Source organism: Osmia lignaria, chromosome 5 (assembly GCF_051020975.1).
Source record: "Osmia lignaria lignaria isolate PbOS001 chromosome 5, iyOsmLign1, whole genome shotgun sequence".
In the NCBI taxonomy this organism is placed as follows: Eukaryota; Metazoa; Arthropoda; class Insecta; order Hymenoptera; family Megachilidae; genus Osmia; species Osmia lignaria.
Window position 1 is genome coordinate 11,504,364 of NC_135036.1, and position 21,008 is coordinate 11,525,371.

The 21,008-nt window shown below is 38.5% G+C and overlaps 2 protein-coding genes and 3 non-coding genes across 7 annotated transcripts in view; 3 read left to right on the forward strand and 2 right to left on the reverse strand.

The window, feature by feature from the left end:
- Positions 1-4,074: 4,074 nt before the first annotated feature.
- On the forward strand, positions 4,075-9,971 carry LOC117604741 (uncharacterized). Of its 2 annotated transcripts, XM_034325153.2 has the most exons (11): positions 4,075-4,612; positions 4,711-4,899; positions 5,051-5,307; positions 5,418-5,589; positions 5,685-5,866; positions 5,940-6,173; positions 6,253-6,355; positions 7,285-7,356; positions 7,641-7,735; positions 7,810-7,966; positions 8,044-9,971. In XM_034325153.2, the coding sequence occupies exons 1-11, from the start codon at positions 4,525-4,527 to the stop codon at positions 8,829-8,831; spliced, it is 2,337 nt and encodes a 778-aa protein (XP_034181044.2). In that variant the 5' UTR covers positions 4,075-4,524; the 3' UTR covers positions 8,832-9,971. The 2 variants fall into 2 exon arrangements, with proteins under 2 accessions (XP_034181044.2, XP_034181046.2); XM_034325155.2 differs by lacking the exon at positions 7,285-7,356.
- Positions 9,972-9,992: 21 nt separating this feature from the next.
- Positions 9,993-21,008, reverse strand: part of ss (aryl hydrocarbon receptor spineless) — an 83,473-nt gene continuing 72,457 nt past the window's right edge. The window contains exons 5-11 of one of the 2 annotated variants that reach the window (XM_034325152.2): positions 17,264-17,473; positions 15,701-15,995; positions 15,481-15,622; positions 14,947-15,414; positions 13,995-14,880; positions 13,045-13,316; positions 9,993-12,917 (exon numbers count right to left, since the gene is read on the reverse strand). In XM_034325152.2, coding sequence (XP_034181043.1) covers positions 13,086-13,316; positions 13,995-14,880; positions 14,947-15,414; positions 15,481-15,622; positions 15,701-15,995; positions 17,264-17,473 — 2,232 coding nt within the window. In that variant the 3' untranslated portion in view covers positions 9,993-12,917; positions 13,045-13,085. Of the gene's footprint in view, positions 12,918-13,044; positions 13,317-13,908; positions 14,881-14,946; positions 15,415-15,480; positions 15,623-15,700; positions 15,996-17,263; positions 17,474-21,008 lie in introns of both variants that reach the window. The other variant, XM_034325151.2, reaches the window with a different exon arrangement.
- Positions 17,625-17,696, forward strand: TRNAM-CAU (transfer RNA methionine (anticodon CAU)). The gene has a single exon. It is a non-coding gene; the product is annotated as a tRNA-Met (tRNA).
- TRNAM-CAU (transfer RNA methionine (anticodon CAU)) lies at positions 17,867-17,938 on the reverse strand. The gene has a single exon. It is a non-coding gene; the product is annotated as a tRNA-Met (tRNA).
- TRNAM-CAU (transfer RNA methionine (anticodon CAU)) lies at positions 18,314-18,385 on the forward strand. The gene has a single exon. It is a non-coding gene; the product is annotated as a tRNA-Met (tRNA).

Sequence of the window (21,008 nt, forward strand, 5' to 3'; positions counted from 1 at the left end):
AAACAACAATTTATTGTGAAAATTAATAAAACATCCTCGGGCGACTCCCTCCTCAGAGCAAATTTTCAAGAATATGCAAAATGTGTTGAAATGGATCACTCTGACTTGGAAATCTACCCGTCACGAATTGTCTTCTTGTACATAAATTGTTCATTTTTTCCATGAACGTGTAAATAAGTTAAACTTCGCTATTGAATGAATGAAATTTTAAAAAATTCTCAAATTATATTTGAATTTATAATTTACAAAATGTAATTAAATCAATGTAATAGCATGATTAATATGTATATCCAGTATACATATTACATAATACTTTGAACCTTCGCAATAACTAAGTCAGATAGTATTTGACTTCTCTATTACAGACAAACTAAATAAAATTGTTTCGGTATTAAAATATTCTAATTCCACATTTAAGAACATTTAAGAGCATTCATATATTTCATAAATATCTATTGGAATATGTGGAATTGAAATGATATTAAAACGCGGAGTACAAGAAGACCTAGCCTAACTAAATGAAATGAAACAATAAAAATGTTACTACTCATGGGTATGTATAATCATACCCATGGTCACTATGCTTGCCAAGCACGTATACAACTAGTAGCCCGTGTCGATTCGGACCATTCGTCCTACGACATGATTGGGCACCAGAGGAACCATAAAACATGCGACTCACCGTTCGCAGATATACTCTTCTTCCGACAGTCAAGTAGGAGGATGGACAACACCAGGTAGAAATTCATCTGTAACAAAAAAAAGAAGAATTACGGTTAATTTTGAAAATTATAAATTTTTATTCTAATAAAATTATATATGGAATTGAATTTTATAAAATATTAGCAATTAAAAAGGAATCTCAATTATCAAGTATTGAAACTGTAAATTATTCTATTTTAATAAAAAGCAATTAAGTGACGTACCAAGACGGAAGTCGTGAAGAAAGCCATCCTCAGGATATCCAGGAACTCGGCAAAAACAAAAAATTCATCTGTAACAAAACAAAAAAGAATTACGGTTAATTTTGCAAATTATCAATTTTTATTTTAATAAAATTATATATGAAATTGAATTTTATAAAATATTAGCAACAGCAATTAAGAACTCTCAATTATCAAATATTGATATTGTAAATTATTCTATTTCAATTAAAATTAATTAAATAAAGTAATAAGATACTTATACTCTTTCCTTATGGAGCAACGCCCAAGACTCCTCTTCAGTGGTGCCGTGACTCTAATACCGGATATATCGAGCAATAAAAAAAAAAAATAAATAATAAAAATAAAGATATAAAGTACTAGTAACGCGACCGTGAATAATTTCCGGCGAACAATTGTAGACTCTACTTTCGCGATGGAAAAAGAAAAATCAGAGCCGCGATGCTCTAGAAAATATTTTATAATATGCAGCAAACACTGACTCTACTTTCGCGTGATTCCTAATCATACAAACGCAACTCTATTCAGGGCCAGTTCGCCCTTGCAAAAATCAAAACATTGGGAGTATGATCGTACAAACACTGACTCTACCGACCGCATTGCGCGCGGCCACAACAATTCCTGAAAGAAAAACTTAGTGAGCAGGGATGGGCTGGGTGGAAATATACAAAACAACATTCTTCTTATTGAACGTTCGTAACGGAAATACTGTTATTAATGGCTTGTAAATGAAAATATCTATGTTCGTGAAATATATTCGACGAGCACAAATATTGTTAAAGCTGAATATTGATCCTAGATTGAAATGAAATGTTTTAAATAATTGTTGATAATTATTTTAATGAATATTACATCGATAGAAAATCATTTTGTAATAAAGATAATAAAATACTGTATTAAAGCAGAGGATTTTTGTTGTTAAGATTGTAAGCATACTACAAATTGTTGGAAATTCTATTACGGCATGGTTTATAAATTATCTAATTCTTTTCAATAAGCAAAATCCAATAATTAATCATGCTTAAACAGCATATGATTTAAAAACGTGATTCTATTTTAATTTACACTTGCATCGAAAACTGGATATTATAATATAATTACTACGATTTAACAAAAATAGATTGTTTAAAATAATTAATAATTGCAGAAGAGAAGCTTTGCAGTAGAATACGAATTATTTCAATTTTGTTCTAGTTTAAAACAAATGTATTAAAATACTGGACGAAATTATTTAATAAAATGAAAAATTAATTATTCTTTCTCTATGAATTGGTTAAAGAAAAAAAATGTCTCTAATCTTTTCTTTCTTGACTTTGGTAGCAAGTAATTATCAAAAATACTTACAATTAACAACGACTCAATAAAAAACAAGTAATAATAAATGTTAATAATTGATTAGAATAAATTAAAACAATAAATTCTTACGAAATTCTAATTCAAACCCATATCAGATGTCATGGCGTCCTTCCAATATCCATTAAATATCTGTAACAAATAAGAAATACGAATTTATGTAAATAAAATTTATTCAACAATAATAAAATTATTACTAATAAACGATCGAACTATAATTTATGCAAAATATTTTAATAGGTAGAATGCGCACCTACTACTACTTATACGGAAGGATGCTCTCAACACGTCTTCTCACTTCGAAGCTCGAGAGAGCAATGACGAGACCTTCCTTCCCATCGTAGACCGGTCGGCACTTCGGCAACACTCGGCAATGTTCGGTATATTCTGTCGGTATATCGGCCGATACCTAACAAAGTACACGAACAGGTCTAAACAGAAATAATATTACGATGCTCTAGAAAAAACGTTATTAAATTAAAAACAGCAAATTGTGTGGAACAATACGAAGAACATTGAATAATGTTCAAGAAATTACTGATATAAAGGGAAAATAATTCAGATTCTGCTGTTCCAATTCCATTGCGAATTCACAGCAAGAGCAACAAATGTCAACTCACGTATTTTTAAAGATAACCTCGAATTAATGTCAAAAATCAGGAATATAGACTTCTCTCTAGCTATTCTTTCTATTCTTTGTACTTTTAACACCCGAGAGACAATTTAATTTAATGTTTGAAGATAATTTAATCTTACCTGTTGCAGAGACGTGGAACACAACGAAGCTTCGAAGAGGAATGCTGCACTACGCAACGACGTCTCTGATTGGTCGAAATGAAAGGACGCCAACATGTAACGACCAATCACAGCCATCGATAGAAGTTTCGAAACTGCAATGCTAATCGTAATGGAATCGTTCATACAATAAATATCAGCGAAAAAATCGAATAATGTACTTTTTTTAGCAACACCCGTCTTGTATTATATTTTACATTATTGTAATTATGTAATAAATAAAGGGGAATATTGCTTTAATAATCGAGCGCAGAAAACGAACGAACTGCGCCCTACAGAAAAAACGAGGAACTAAATTTGTAGTCTGTTTTACCTTGTAGACATCTATCGCGAATGAAAAATCAACGAAATCGTAGAACAGACTATACCGCCTACCTTGACTAGAATTTCAAATTATTCTATTACATTTATTTAACTACGGTCTTTTATTTTATATTTTGGTTATTAATTAAATTATAACTGTTGAAATTGATTATTTACGTATATTCTATTTTTGTTACAACTCATTTCAGTATAATTTTTAACCTTACAATTATTTCTTAACTGATATTTGATTCTTATTTCTCTTTGAGTTTAGAAGTAAATAAAACATTTTCTATCAATGACATGCATCAAATAACAATATTAAAAATAATGTAGACGAAAAGAAATGCATACTTACCAAGTTTAGAACACTTTTAGTTACGAGCAAACTTGCGCGTCCCGTCGTTGTACCAGCGATGGTTTTTTCAAAGCTCATACTGATATAAAACTAGAAAACATCAATCATTCATGCTTGTTTCGAATAAAGGTTAACAAATTATTGTATAAAGAGCATTTATTTGCTAATTACCTGATGTAAAATACTGTAGAAAAGTTGCACAATAACAGAGACGCCGTCGTTTTTCCCTCCTCCGGTTACTCGATCCCGTTTACATGTAACTACAAGCCAGGTGGAGGCGCCACTTGCAGTTTTTTAGGTAAAAATTTGCCTTCATGTGAATTGTGACACCTCGCGGCCAACGTTGGCGGAGATGTGATATTTTCCGGTAAAGTAGTTTGGTGATTGTTTGAGACATTAAATAAGGAGAAAGTACGTAAAAAATGTATTATTGTATCAGTTTAACGTGAATCAACTACGTTAATTTACTGTTTGAATCGCTACTCCGAGCGCGATAAATTTTCGTAAGTCGTGTCTGTAATTCGTGTACATTAGATATAGCAATATACATTGCAATAGGGCGCCTCGAAGTGTATTAAAACATTGATCGGTGCTGTGAAAGTGCTAAACAGTAACCAAATCAAAGTATTTATTCCACTATGTAGCCGTTATATCGTACTTAGCAGTAGTTTTAAGTTCACATTGCTAACCAATGACTGTGTTACACGCATACAAGGTTAAAGTGCGTTAATTCATAGTTATTGCTTTTGTCTGGGGCATTAGTAGATAAAAATGAGCGGAGATATGTTTGAAGGAAAAGATTACCCAACCCAGTGGGCTCTAAATCCTTCCGCTTACCAAAATATGAGTAATGATCAAGGTAAATGGTGTAAGAAGTATCCGGTATATATGCGATTCATATCTTACCATTGTTATACAATATTTAATCATCATACAAAACTATTCATCGCTATTCAGTTGATTGGGCAGCATTAGCTCAGCAGTGGATCAAAATGAAAGAAACTGTAGTGCCACCAGCACCACCTCCTCCTACTATTAATCCTGTGTGTGCTGGGACTGATGGGAGCGGAGAAGCTCCTATGGATATGGATACAAAAGAGGATGATGTACCACCAGCACCACCTGCACCCACAATTAGTGGTTCAGGTATAAACAGAAATTTCAACCAATCCAATAATTTTGGATATATTTTTAACTTAATTTTTTGTTATTTGAAATTTTACAGAAGATATCTAATTTATAAATACAAGATTCTCTTTTATAAAATTTCCTTATAATACATGTTCTTTAATGCCAGCTGAAGCTTGGAGTCAGTGGAATCAGTGGGGCCATTGGAATACCTCAGGTTCTGGAGCAGGTACTTGGGAATGGACTGGTGTACCTCCCCCTGGTGTTTCTATAGGTTCTGATGGGAAACCTATGGGAATTCCTACAGTACCTATTGTCCCACCTGCTCCAACTATATCTACAACATCTGAATTTAATGTACCACCTCCAGCAGCACCATCATTATATTCTTATAATTCAGTACCTCCAACACAACCTTATAGTCAGGTTAAAATTGTATTTCTAATATAATATAAAACTCTTTGTACTTTTTCATTGACTTTTGGCTAGGAGGTGACTAAACTTGGAATTACAGATAATGAGCCTTTTATATTTAGGTGTCTAGTTATTGGTCTGGAGAACCACCCACTGCAATACCCCCTCAACCACCCCCTTTTATGAAAGGAGTTAGACACACAAACAGAACAGCGCATATGAGGCCCATTGACGCTGTAAGGTGTCGAGAAGATCGTGAGAAAACGCCTGAAGAAGATACAACTACAACTATAGGTTATACCCTGATCAATTGTATTAAAAATGATAAAAAAATAAATCCTCCTGGTCCCGATCAAAATTTTCACGAGACGAGAATATTTTGATTTTAGACGCGGCAAAACGTAGGCAATTGCCAGCATGGATTAGGGAGGGTTTAGAAAAAATGGAGAAAGAAAAGCAAAAAGCTGTTGAAAGGGAAAGGCAAGAGGTTCTGAGGAAACAGGAAATAGAAGCTCGAAAACAAGCCGAAGACGAGGCTCGAGCAGTATTGAATCCTGCTAAAAGCAAATTCGTAGGTGTTCGAATGCATCCTGAACAATCGGTTAGAACATAGTCGCATAATGTCTCTGTTGCTCGATATACAGGACTCTGATTCTGATAAGGAAACAGAGCAGGATGCCGATGAGGGAGCACGTAATCAACAGGTCACCGAGAAAAATTTCGAACGGACCCCGGACATCCTTCTTCGACCACGGAAATCACGGTTTCGCGATGCGGATTCACCAGAAGCGCACGGGCATACAGATAGAAGTCCAACCACTTCCAGTGTGACTATACCCATACCGAAGCGAACCAGAGAAGAGGTGCTGCAGGACGTGGTGAATATCATCAAGATTTATTGTACTTGTTTGACGATTTTTCGTTTAATTCATTGTAGCACAAATTATTGTTGGTCAGATGTTAAAGGTTCGGAGATCGCTTACGGAAATTCTTCTGGAGGTAACAAACGAAGAAATTGGTTCTATATGCAGAGAGGTTTGGAGCCGCGCACGTGCCAAAGGTACCCCAGATACACACGATACAACTAACAAATTGATATTTCATACTTTCGCTCACCAGTGCACAGAATCTGATTCACATGAGTCTCGTGCAGTGTTGCGGTGAATTTTATTTGCCCATTTGTGTAATATAAGCTTTTAAATATTAAACAGAGATTACTCAATTCATAGAGTTACTTATTCGATGATTTTCAGGATATCCTACTTTATTTTTTCAGGACTTACATACACATAGTATAAGTAATAATTTTCAGTCTTTTGTTGTTTTTTACGTAGAATTACTTGCCGCCCAATTATCTTTGTGACAATAACAAATTTTCAATTTGATACGATTTAAAGCATCTAAAATGTGATGTGGTATATGAAGTTACATTGATAAGGCTCAATGTAACTAGCGTAATAAAAAGTTTGAGAATATTTTCAAATTTTCGAAACGCTCCAATTTTATTCATTGGATCAGAATTAAAAGCACGAAAAAGAATTGCCCGTTCGAGCTGCAAAAATTTTCACATTGTCTTCAGATTCTATTCAGTCTCATTCCTCTAATTTTTCTTTCATTTTCGACACGTATATCGTAGGTATAAAAAAAAAAAAAAAAAAAAAACAAAAAAAAAACATATCGTGCCTCTGATATTGTACACGATTACTCGATATCTATTCTTCATTGATATCGAGTTACCTCTTGTGGCTCTATATAAATTAATTGTTAATATATGTTTTTTTTTTCCACTACTAACGTCTAGTCTAAAGCAGTTTCAGTTGATTATAATCGAAAGGAATTCCGTAAACGATTGCTTAAGGTGATTTATAAGGATTGAATGCAGGATCGGCTCTCCTTGTGTGTATCGATGATCAGTACCATTTAATTTTGGGGGGTATCCTGATGATATAGCTTTTAGTCATTGGGTACTAAATGCGTGTGTATTGTAAGTCCCTGCAGGAGAGACCCCCGTCGCATCCCTCAACAACATGGCCCCTCTTGCTCAGATCACTCGTAAGCTTGGTAAGTCGCTAATGCCTTTACAATCTTCAACGCACGGTCATCCTAGGAACCGGTCATGTACATGCAGTCACTTGTCAAATGCGTCCGTGTGCATTTTGTACCGCTCGCTCTCGGTAGCCATGCTCGCTTAATAAGTTCTCGTGAAACGAAGAATGTCTTTCAGGACATTTTTCAATCATAGCGGCAGTCTGTTTAGTGGTCGAGCGTATGTCTTTACTTTGATGAAAAACAAGAAACGCGGTAGGATTCGATAATCCGTGTAATAAACTATTCGTTTCGTGTAGGTCTGGGCATCTATGGCGACAGCAACAGCGAGTCTGAGGAGGAGCAGAACGATCACGTCCAAGCTCAGAACAACGACAGCGACGATGAGCTGATAGTACGTATATACATATAATTATGTTATGGTAATTAAGCTGGTATTAACGAGAAGGAATATTTGATTATTTGAAGGAAACGGTGAAACGGCGTCAGCAAGCGTTCAAAAAGACGGAGGAGGAAATCGAGGCGCGTCTGGCCGAGGAGGATGAGAGAGAAGAGCAACGTTACGAGGAGCAGTATAATAAACAACAGGAAAATCATACTGGTAATACAAGCTGCAAGGACTCAGGTATGTTTCGAAATATAATAAAACTAAGTGGTCAAATTGCATCATTAAGCGTAACTCCGTAACATCACTACCTTTAGTTGATGAAAAAGAAACGGTAAATAATCAAAGAGAAGCGTCTGAAACTTTGTCGAGCGGCGGACAAAGTCCACAGCATCAAATAGCGCCGCCTGATACGGCAAAGACCAATACTCCATCAGGGTCGGCCGATTCCGAATCTAGCTCGTCCGAGTCGAGCAGCTCTGACTCGAGTCGTAACTCGTCCAAGAAGAAAAGATCGAGCAAAGCTCGTGATCGTGAATATCGAAAGAGGAAATCCAAAAGTAGAAGTAAATCGAGAAGCAGGAAATCACGGTCCCGTGGTTCGTCCGACCGTGGTGGCCGGAAACGCAAATCAAGGTCTAGATCGATTAAGTCACGTAAAGAATATCGTTCAAGGTCTTCGAGCAATTATAGGTCGACGAAGAAGCACAGATCGAGATCTAGAAATCGTAAACGTCGTAGATCTCGCTCGAGAAGTTGTCGTAGATCTAGATCCAGTACCGCGACCAGGAAATGGTCACGATCGCGTTCCCGGGGAAAGAGGAAGTCTCGTTCTCCTTCTAGAAGTCGAAGAAGAAGTCGTTCCTATTCAACTAGACGAAGTAAATCTCGTGGCAGGGAGAAAAGAAGAACACGATCACGATCAAGAGCCAGAGACAGATCACGATCACGATCAAAAGGACGAAAACGTTCGCGTTCTTACGTTTCCAGGAGTAAGAGAAGGACTCGATCTAGATCTAGGGATCATAGAAAATCACGATCAAGATCAAGGCAGTCGAATCATCGGGACGGTAAGAAATCGTCGCATCATCGGTACAGGAATTGAACCCTGAACCCAAACTTCTAGCCAAGGTTGTATATACATAACATATATATTCATTAATTAAGTCACTTTTCAAATTGTTCGTACGCACGGAACCAGTGTGAAGAAACGAAATACTATATATACATTTTGTTCTTTATAGAAATACACAAAAGAGAAAGAGTAAACATTACCGGAAGCACAGATTTTTCATTCTGATCGTCCATCTCTGAGAATTTTCCATCGTGCGAACATTTTAGCGATGTAGGTCTCGTTTCTTTCCAATTAGCGTTCATTCGCAAAATATAAATAAATATATATATATATATATATATATACACAAATTATGTATATATAATGTGTTATCGTTAATTGTATATTGGTCCATAGATCGTTTGTAATTAATTTCCAATCAATCAACTCAAGATTCTTTTTCCTTTTTTATCTATAGAATTACATATTTCTGCATAGCTAATCTCTTTTTTCTTTTCTGTTTCCGTTTTTACTTTCTCGATGGCATTACTTGAATAACGATGTATCCGTTTTATATGAACGATTGTTAGCATGCATTTCGAACGATCGCGTTAGAATAACTCGAACATCCGTCTGAGAGAGAGAGAGAGAGAATAAGAGCGCGTGTTTTTTTGAGTGAAAGAGAGACAGAGAGAAAGAACTGTGTCGAATGTCGATTAATTAACTTTCCATAAAGAAAAAACACCGAACCGTTGTTACATCGTCGAAAAGCTCGTGTAAGAGAAACTGATCAGGTACAAATAAATTGTCACACCTTTGATCTTTGAGAATTGCCCGCATTCGAAAGCATTTAGGAATCGTGACAGTTTGGTTTTTCCTTGTTTTTTAATCCATCTCTTTCTTGAATCCAGTTGATTGTTCACATTAAGTACGAACGAGTAGATACGAAACTGTTACAAACCCTAAAACACAAACTCACACAGACACATACATAAACAAGTACGAAGATTTACATAATTGATTCGGTTTATCATGTATTGATACACGTTCGACATACGTTTGATAAAAAAGAGAAAATACAAAACCGATGATTTTAATGTATTGTAAGTTCGGGCCTTACATACATATTGCTATGATAAGTGTAACGAGTCATTTTTAAATGAAATAAATAAAAAAAAAAAAAAATGAAAAGTAATATACTCAGAGTAATGATGGAATGATATATTCTTCACCTAGATATCTTTAGTGTAATAATTTTCTACTTAAGGCGGTATCCTTTCTCCTTCCTTTTTGTCGAATGTACAAAATACAGAATAGAGGACGTCCGTTCTATTGCATTATTATAATTTATTTCATATAAACATTTGATACAGTTTTAAAATTTCATTTCGTAGAGCTTAGCTTTTTTTTAGTAGTAGTGTTAATAAGTAATTAGATTCTATATAGAATATTATCGGAGATTAAAGTGGATGGAGTGGATCGAGGAGAGAGTCAAAGTTTTTGTTTGGCATGATATCGTGTTTCACTTCGATACATTTTTTGATATATGTATATATTTTATATATATGTATAAAAAAAGAACATCTGCAGAACAGAATGCAATATATTGATTAAAATCCAACGATGATTCAATGAAATACAGATATCTGCGCAATGTCTCTTAAATTTTGCCTCTTTGTTTGAGCAACAACTTTTCGAATGGAAAAAGTGTATTTTTATGTGAATTTGTAAACGAAGAATACCTTGATTCATCTAGACAATAGATATGTAACGCTGTAATTAACAGCGAAATATTTTCTTTGTATAAACATTCTTTTTAATGTTTCTCCTTTGTTCTTTCTAATCATATTGTGTTAAGAATTTTCAATGCAGGTTTTTCAACTTTCTGTGAAAATGGATACTTGTAAAGAGAAACAGAGAACCAATGAATTTAATAAAGTATTTCCAAGCAAAATGATGTATATGAAATGTGTAATCAGAAGATTTATTTACAAATATTTATAAGTGTTGAAGAATTCTGTAAAGTTCATTTCGATTAAATACCATAAGAACCTGATCAAATATTCGTAAGTATCTGAAATTTTATTTCATTCTTCTCGATATGCACGACAATATTTTATAGTTAGAAATCAGGAAATATTGGTCTAGCTGGTTCGATACGTCCTCTCGATCGAAACAGGCACTCGGTGATATTATTTCTTTAATTATAATAAAACGCTCGTTGTGTTCGATGTAAAAAATAGGAAATAGTCGATGATAAAATGTTCAAACAACGATCCAATATCGAGATACGGGGGTCACGATTGAATTGCATGTTGTCTGCAGATACTGGTTGCTATAAAATTAAGGTACGGTATTTTGATCTAAGTAGATAGCTAAAGGGAATCATCTATATCGACTAATCTTACCTATGCTCGTTAGAAGATACCTTATATTTTAAATATACAGTAAATATACACGAACGCGCTAAAATTGCTCTAATATTCTCACCGATGCGATCAACCCTTAAATAGTTAAATTAGGTGTTGCTCTATTTAACTTTGTCTAAAACTTTAATTCTATACTGACGGGTTAAAACAGTATTTTTTCATCTTTTAGTCTTGTGAAAAATATTGACCTTTGTTGGATGGTGGTCGGTCGCTGAGGCCCTAATTAACTTTCATTTTTTAAATATTAGTTTCTGAAAGATAAACCTGAAATAAAAGCTTGTTAGCCTTAAGGGTTGTTGGAGCTTATTTATACATAGCTTATTTATGGATTGTCGGCGAAGGGTGAGAAGATCGCTAGTGAGAATATTTTTACAATTTCAGCAGAATAGATATCGTTAATTCGCTTGATGTATGGACTAGACTCAATTACTTAAAATAGTAGATCTTCATACGATATTGCAAAGAAACGTAGTTTCAAGCTGTTACGATCGAAGATATGAATTTACAATATGGGCTTCGAGACTCGTTATTAACACTGTCCCCACTTTTTTTCGAGTTCAATTTAAAACTTAATAACAAAATAGATCATAAATTTAACTGAGCGGATTGATATGTATATCCTTCACCATTATTTTTGTACTAGCAATTATCGACAAGATGTGTCAATGTCTTTGTCGGAAATAAAATGTTGTAGTTATCTGTTAACGAAGAAATCACGTTAATGACCAATCTCGACGCGTCTTGAACTTCGTTCTATCGTAAAAAGCCGATCAGCGGAGTGGATGTTTACAAAGAATCATAGCAAAATAGTTTCGTATATTGTATAACACTATAACGACATGAATTAGGTAAAGTACAGGATAAATTGTAGATCAAGGTTCAAAGGACGCGAAGGGAGAAGAAATCCGTACGATTTGAAACGTTCCTACCAGCAAATAATACAATATACATATATCTTTATCTATACATATATATCTCTTTTTATATATATATATATTTATATCAAGATTGCAATAGAAAAAAGAACGATTACCATCTGTCGTTCTCTTCTCTTCCATTCTGATATGTATAATACGTAAAATAAATTCACGTTTATCTATCTTTCTTTTCTATCTCTGCCTGGAGATTCGAAGCATTGAAATCACTCGGGTCTTTCCTGTAACAAAAATACTTCGACGTTACAGGAAGATAATTGGAACTTCCGTTTTCAATCTTCTTTATCGTTATTCTTCGCGCAGTCTTCTCCGTTCCCGAATAACGGACGATTGTTGAGGAGAAAAAAAAAAGTTCGCGAAATGATAGTACGTCTAAAATTATGGAAGGCTCGTCTAGCTTTGCTAAACGTCGAATCGCGCGCACGGTAGATAAATAGCCGTATATAAATTAATTAAGTACAAAAATTACAAACTTATTAACAAAACATTGGCAAGACTGAGGTTCAGCCGAATCGAGAGTCTTTAATTTTCTTTCGTTGCTCGATATTCCGACGATCACGAGCAACAGACTCTCGTTGCAAACTTAACAGTACGAATGAATTAACGTAAATCAAGCGTACATACATAGGTCGTAGCAACGTCGAGCGTTAACTGCAATGAGTACGATACAACGCTACACAGGAATACTCTTAAAAATGTTAACCGGTATTATCTATATGATACAGTCACGTGTTTTGTCATCCGACCCGGTGAAACTATCTCCTGAGAGATACCTGCGAACATTCAAATAGCAAATTATATTCGTTTTGAAAAAATTCGATTCCAAAGCATTATCGTATCACCTGAAAGTCATCCTATAAAAGTAGAAGACACGATAATTAATCGTAAGTAAAAGATCACCTTGATCACCAAAACGAAACGATGCTGAGACGACGAAGAGACTATTGGTTGAGCAAGGTGTTAGTCACCTCAGAGATGGACAACAAAGGACTCCCGGCGTCCGGTTTGGAATCTGTTGGACAGTTGGGCCCATTGCCCCCGCTGATGATCCCACCACGTGTTGATGCTGTGGGTGGTGGTGCGGAGGGTGGTACAAGACGTTGTTGTTGCTGGTGTTGTTGTCGATGCCCATGCCGACTCCCGTCCCCGTTCCCACAGCTGACGGGGATGTGCTGCAACCGAAAGTGGGTTTACCCGTTATTCGCAACCCCTTTCAGTCTTCCTTCGACCCTGTCCTTACGGTTCTTTTCGTTTATTCGGCTGCAGCCTCGAATGCCGTGCAACTAATCTTGATATATTATCAAATTGAAAAAAAAAAAAAAAAAAATAGAAATTGAACTTTAAAACAACATAAGGAAAAGAAACTATTACTTTGAACAATAAACACGTGGACATGCAATGTATGATAATGATTGCAAAAAATTTGTGCATCGCTGGGAACATGCATGCCCAACAGTAAACGTATTTAATATACTTGTTCCGCTATTATGTAAATTTTCTAAACATTGTTTCTCACTAATATGCAAAAATCATGTGTGTATGTTTTTTATGATCTTATGTTGGATTTCTTGGGTTCCTTTTATTTAACCCTTGTCTGGGCAATCAGGTATCCGGATATCCACTGAAATTCTTAAGTTTTAGATAAATTTTGATGTGGAAAAGAATTGGAACGAAATAGATATGTTCAAACCCAAGAGCCAGCACGATCTCGTATCCTCGATGGAACAATTATCGTAAAATCTGTGAGGCGGCAGTGACACTCACTGGGGCGCGTGCCTTGGTGGTGCGGGGTGGTGATGGTGGTAGGGATAGTACTGGTAGTGGTGGTGGTGTTGCACTCCTTGCCATACCTCGGAGCCCGCTTCCCCGTGGCCATGGCCCGGATGAGAGTGCGTGTATCCTATAGTGCTGGCCGCTGCAGCCGCAGCCGCGGCCGCGGCCGCCGCTGCTGCTTGATACTGTGACGTTGTCACCGGGTACTGTTGATGCTGTTGCTGTTGCTGTTGTTGTTGCTGTTGCTGTTGATGATGCTGGTGCTGTGGTTGTGGCTGTGGCTTGGTTCTGGGTGAACTGGGTGCGGCTGTTTGTTGTTCACTGGGTGAAGTCTGTCTCCATTTGCACTCCCCATTCATCGAGTTCATTTCCGCCAGGGATTTCAAGGGATCTCCGGCAGCGGCATTGGTCGAATGGGTAGATGAATGCGTGGAGTGTGGCGTGGGTGGACTGTAGCTGCCGTTGTTCCTTGGAGGAGTACGAGAAGGCGGTGCACCCCACATCAAGACTGTTTGTCGAGGTGCCTCGTTGGCGTACACCTCGGGCTTCACGTCCTCTATCTTTGGGGTAAGCACGCCGTTCGTTGGTCCAGTTACAGGCGAGCTTCCGGCGGAGTTGCTGGACGAAGCACCACCTTCAAGGGAATGTCTACTTCCAGCACGAACGATATTGATGTCGGCTGTCGCGGTGTGCATCGTCGACGCACTCGCGATTGGACTGGCAGCATAGGGAGAACCACTGACGCTACTGGGGTGTCTGGTCTCGACGTAGCCGTACTTTGGAGATTCACCTAATTGCTGGCAGTACAACTTCTCTTCCGCTTTGCTAGTCAACTGGTGCGTCTCGTAGGTGGGTAGACTTACGTCGATGAAGCCGTTGTACGCGGTGCTCGTGTGGTACTCTGGATAGTAAGAGCCTAAAGGCCTGTATTGGAACAAGTTTTCCGTCGCTGCGGTGAGGTACCTGGGGAAATGATCAGTTTAATGAACAGTCATAGAAGCATTTGACCATCCACGTTCCAAGACTTACCTATTATCTAACGCAGTCGCGGGATACAAGGTCTGATGGTAGTTGCCTGTATGACCAATGTAGGTGGTCAGCGAAGGGTCAGTGCTAGCTGTGACTGCTGTGGGTGCGTATGCGGTCGGATACATCGTGTTTAGATTGCTGTACGCGGCTGCAACTGCAGCTGCAGCACTGGTATCAGCTGCGAGGTAGTCCACGGACGCGACCGTGGGTGTGACTGGCGGGGAAACCGACGACTGTGCCGACAATTTGGTTCGTTTGTTTCGACAGGTCGACAGAAAGTCTCTCAGTTGAGTCTTGTACCGCCTGTTCACTCTTTGGGACGTCGGTTGGGATGGAAGCGTCGGCGTCATTACGGAGCCCGTCAAACTATCGTTGTCCGAGAAATAACTGTTGGTCAATCCAGCATCCAAGTAGCTAACTTTGAAATCCATCGTCCGTTTTCCAAGAAGATCCCTACCTTCCTCTTCCCTATGAAATCGAAGATAGTTAAATTTTCATTTTCCACTAGGACATTTAACGTCCGATTATACGTACATAAGAGGCCTATGCGTGCTTATGACAAAGTCAGGCTTCGAGTTCTTGTAGACTAATCTTGAACTAGTCTGCAACCACTGCCATCCACCGTCTTTCTTTTGAAATCTGTACGCTATCATACCCGAGGCTCCCGTTTTTAACACTGAAAAATAGAATCGAAACTGGAAATGTTAGACGAATCGTCTTGAAATTTTGCGAGAAAGAAGATCAGTGTTCTTACGTTCTTGATGAGCACTCGCCACGTAGGCTAAATCATCGTAATGGACTAGATCATAGCCACCAAGATTTGCTAGCTCCGCGTCCGAGTATCCTAACAGCATCTTTCCTCGTTGGTCCATCGACACAAGCGCCAAATCCAGTTTGTGTTTGCTTTTGAACATCACATCCTTCTGTGGAACTTCCAGGAGCGACGGTGGTCCAAACGGTGTGCACAGAGCGAACAATGCCAAAGGTGGCTCTTCGGTTTTTCGATTTTGACCATGGAGTATCTTCACGCGTCCCCTAATATCCAAACGCTATAAATAAAAGACAATCGAATAAACTTTCGGGAGCAAATCAAAATTATGCTCTGAAATGTCCTCCATCGTTCACCAAAATGAGCGTAAATCAAAAGGTTGTACAAAACCAGGCTCAGCCTTTGACTGGCGCGCCGCTAGTCGACAAAACACTAATTATCTTACGGCAAACAGCCAGCAAATACAGAGGTAGACGAGACAAATAGTGTCCGTAGGCTATAAAGGGCAACGACGAGCTGACTATCCGACCTGACCACTGGCTAACGTGCAAAAACTCCGCGACTCTGACGTTTATGAAAATGAAACTGTAATCGTAAAAGCTTTACGGCGAGGACACCAGACCCGGTCGACATTCTTCGCGGCGAAATAAACCGTCCTCCGTTTTTATCGAAATCCACACCACGATGTTTTCTTGCCAATCCAACGAATACGGGTATTCCAATTCTATTTAGCCAACAAAGTTAATTTAGGCAGCAGAAGTTGGAGGAATTTCTAATCAGAATGTTAGTAGAACATGTTAAGAAAATATATATATATATGTATAAATGTGCACAGTCTAATGCAACTTCCGGAAAGAAAAAGTCCCCCTAATAGTAGGTACCAGACGCCAAAGAAAAACACATGGTAATTACAGTTGCAAGGGGGGTAAGAGCAACCCTCTCCTTCGCAATTAAGTGCATTATCGCGAGCTACGGGGGTTAAACGCGGCTCACGCTGGCAATTATGAAAATTTGATGCCGTAAAAATCGGATCGATAGCCTCGCGACCACGTATCGAGGGTGGAAAGTGGTAACGAGGATAGTTTTTCGCAGGATACCGACGACACGAGGGTTAAAGGATCAATTTCTTAGTCGCGTGACCGTGTGTGAAGATTTCGATGAATGAATGAAAGTCACGTTTAATAGTTGAGGAACGAATGTAGGATCAGGCATGCGGGCTACTCGATTATCGATTGAATTTTTGGCGGGAATGCTTCAAGTGTCACTGACAAGCGATGTTACTTGTCGATGAGAACGCGAGTTTAATTAACCAACTATTCACATTCCTGCTTGCAAATGACTCGTTCTTCTTCTTGCGACCGCTAGAAGATGCTGAAGAGGGTCGTGTTACAGGGACAGACGGTGGAAAAAAGTAATTACTTGAGAGAAGAGCAGCGGTCCCTCTTTTCTTTTACGACAGTGAAATTATTAATTACTGTTTTGTATCCCTGGAAGCGCTACTAAGAGCGTGAAGAAAGTGTTCTTCAGACGGTCAAAGGGTGAACTTACCAAGAAACCGGATGTGTTGTCCAAAAGGCACCGGAAGCGAACAGTAAAACTGCGTTCTAGAAGATGACTATGTTGGGGTGAGAGAGCGTCGTGAAGAGGTAGACTCGCACTTTCTGCGGGTAGAAAAGAATTCCACATCAACTGCCTTTGCAATTCTTCTCGATCTTCACTGTGCACCAACTCGTAGACGCTTTGATGGACAATGTCGGACTACAATGAGAAAAATACAGAATTATGAAATTTTTATAGGTCCTGAAGATCTTGGAGACTTATAAACGAATGCATTTCACGTTTCACCATGTATATTTATAAATAAATTATAATGCAACATGGTGCAATTTTTAACAACAATTTTCAACGAAGCAGAGTGGCGCAGTGGAAGCGTGCTGGGCCCATAACCCAGAGGTCCGTGGATCGAAACCACGCTCTGCTAAAAAAGGGGTGGCTTTAATTTTTTCCATTTCTTTTCATTTTGCTTATAACGATATCTGAATAGGAATGTTTATTGCTTTAGATCAGTTATGACAAAGTTAACGTGGAATTATTTAGGTAAGATGTGATACGTAACGTTAAAAAAAAATTACTAAAAAATTAATCTCAACTTAGCAGAGCGTGGTTTCGATCCACGGACCTCTGGGTTATGGGCCCAGCACGCTTCCACTGCGCCACTCTGCTTCCTTGAAAAGTCCTTGAAAATAATTTTCCAGGAGATTAGATCGGGAAAAACTTGATTTCCATTTGTATAATCCTTTCAGTAACATTGTAAGATCCTCTCTTATCTCGACTAGTTCGTGAAAGAAAGAAAATTCTATGATAAGAACAAACATTATCTATTATATAAGAAATTTTGCAATATTTCCAAGTTTTTATCGAGAACAGTTACGTAAATTTAATGAGCAAATAAATATCTCCCTTGTGTAATTAAAATATTATTTTATTATTAAGAAATCTGCGATCGTATTCTTAGATTCAGAGCTCGAAATTATTGATCCACTTTCACCCCTTTGATTAATAAAATCCGTGGGATCTTAAGGAACCCAGAACCATAAGAGCAGAGTGGCGCAGTGGAAGCGTGCTGGGCCCATAACCCAGAGGTCCGTGGATCGAAACCACGCTCTGCTAAGATCCAGCAAAGATCATTTTTTTTTACTTTTTACATACGTATATCTTTCTTTAAGTTTCATGTTACATATATCTACTAATGTAATCTTTAACAAAATTATAGTTCTGGTCAGTTTGATTTAATAAAAATTTACATTTTATTGCCTGTGAATACATTTACCGTAATATACCTGCATTACGTATACATATTCCATTAAAATCTCATTATGTACTTATTAATTCTATCGTTCCTGAAAAGTGCACGATACAAGCGCATTTCACGGAGTTGCATTCAGTGCACCTTGAGCTCGTATTGATCCGTTCAACTTCGACAGAGCACAAGCCTAAACATTGTCTATCTTGATTGCAGCAAATATTGAAATTAAAAAATAAATTCCAATTACCAGATTTACCCTCGTGAACTATCAAGCCACCCTCAAAGTTTCTTCAATCTAACAAAGCAGAAGCTATGCAACTGAAATTCAAGTTAAACCCAACTTTCAACCCTCTATAAATTTTCCCCCAAAGCGCAAAGTTTTCGACCAATAAAGACCCATATTAACCCCCTGAAACATAAAGGCTAGATATTTGAAATCTTCCCCGGAACGTAGAAAACGGGGTTAGAGAGGTGTTGGAGGGTAAAGGGGAAAGAAAAGGACGGTCAGAGGCAGAGCGCGGCATTATTTCAGGAAATATCTGATCGGTCGTGACGTCGCGACGGCGACATAGGCGCACATACGGCACATGTAGCTACACGTGTCCGACGCACTTTATCGCGCATAATTAATCCGGCCTAGCCAGCGACGGACGATGAGCCCCGTGTGCACGAGAAACCCATAGTTTCCTCGTTCCTTCGTTCAAGAAAAACGAACAGACTAACTCTACTACCGCTCGTTCATCGTCCTCTATCTCTTATTCTCTGTTTAGTACGGCGAATGGTTAGTACGCGTATGACTGTGAATCGGATAATCGGCCCGCCACGCACCCTAAGCCTGCTGAACCAGGTTAGAAAATAGATCGAATTAACAGGCTGCTGGTTTGCATCGTGGCCACGGTTGTCCAGCCTTCGACGCCTGGAATAATGTAATAAATCAACCGGTGGAAATGATACGGATGGTAGTTGCCACGGTGTGCACAGGGAACTTGTAAGCTCGTAGAAATAGAAAGACGGGTAGCTTGCCGATGCTCAAGGGGTTGTTATCTACGAAACGGAAACCACGACATTGGTCTGCGACCAGTTTCTCAATATATCTTAACGTGTAACATTGGTGGCGCTATGAATTTAATTCAAATAAATGATTTTCAACCCTTTGACGATGGTATGCTCAAACTAAAGACATTATTTTTTAATATATGAAAGTCTTCGTTAGAAAAATTGACTGATTAATTATAAGCGAAGCACCGTTCATTAGGTTTCATAGGTACAGGCAAATCTTAAACCATAAAAGTTATAAGAAAATGTTAATTTGTTTATAGTTGAAATGGTAGCTCGAATTGTCGCTATCGAGCATTAGCTGGTCATAGTTGTCGAGGTCTCGGTAACCGTGAATAATATAATAAATCACGCGATAGAAGGGAACGAGAGGTTTGGAGGTAGGTTGCATTTCCGATAGCCGGAACAGCGTAGCTGCACCTTCTCGTAGCCGTTCGTGTCGGCGGTGCACGGATCTCACGACTTCCATGTTACTCGCACCGTCCCTGTCTTACGATATTTTACGTTGCACGATAACGGGATGCCCGTCACTGCAACCGAAAGCCGTGCTTTCAAATGAAGCTATCGTGTATTTCTCTCGTGCGTCGGAAAAATCCTCCCTTTCTTTTATTTTTTATACCTTTCATAGCCTTGAAGAGCTATGAAACGTTAATGATCATGCAACGGTATGCAAAAGCATTCGTTTTAGGGGATCGAAGGAGAAAGGATCTTCAACTAGCCCAAGGGTGCATCCCCATTAGGAATCAATCAACCGTGTTAAAGTTTAAGCACAATAGCAACCCAAGAAAGGTATAGTCGGTTCGCTGAATTATGTGGCACATTTTGACAATTAATAGCCGCTAATGAAGACGCGATCGTCCTGGCCCGAAGCGAGAGCCATCTTCCTCTCTTTCTTTCCAACCACTTTGTTAAAGGGTATACAAAGAGATCGAGGGGGTGGATGAGCGCGTCATAACTCTGCGCTGTAATTGAGAGCTCAAGTTTCGGTATCGCCGCGTTCCGGCTCGCATTATCGCGTACACCAGGCCCGTGTGCTCAAGCAGATACGAGCGTGTGTTCGAAGCGAGCGGCCTCGCGAGGAGGTCTCTCATGCACGATGAGACGAAGCAAGGCGCGGAGGAGAGAAGAGGGTAAAAGCCGGACGCCGCGCCGCGGCGTTCGATAATTAATGCGGCCCGCGGATTAATTATTATTAGCCGGCTGATTTGTTTCAATTTGTAGAGGGTCCTTTGATCACGCCGAATCGTGTTTCCGTCGATTTCAGCCAGCGACCCAACTGATTTATCTGCCTGGCTGTCGGACGAACGTCCTCAGGATTTACGTGAACGCGATCCAACTGTGATCCGTTTGCTGTTCCCTTTCTTTTGTGTTCAATCTTGTTACGTAACTTTAAAAAATGTCATCTCGAAAATTTCAAGCGTTGCGAGAGAA

Excerpts from the sequence above, each read along its gene's own strand:
- LOC117604741 (XM_034325153.2), top strand. The coding sequence starts at position 4,525 with ATGAGCGGAGATATGTTTGAAGGAAAAGATTACCCAACCCAGTGGGCT. Across the intron at positions 7,357-7,640 it reads TCAGATCACTCGTAAGCTTG|GTCTGGGCATCTATGGCGAC; the intron begins GTAAGTCGCTAA and ends CGTTTCGTGTAG. Across the intron at positions 7,967-8,043 it reads TACAAGCTGCAAGGACTCAG|TTGATGAAAAAGAAACGGTA; the intron begins GTATGTTTCGAA and ends CACTACCTTTAG.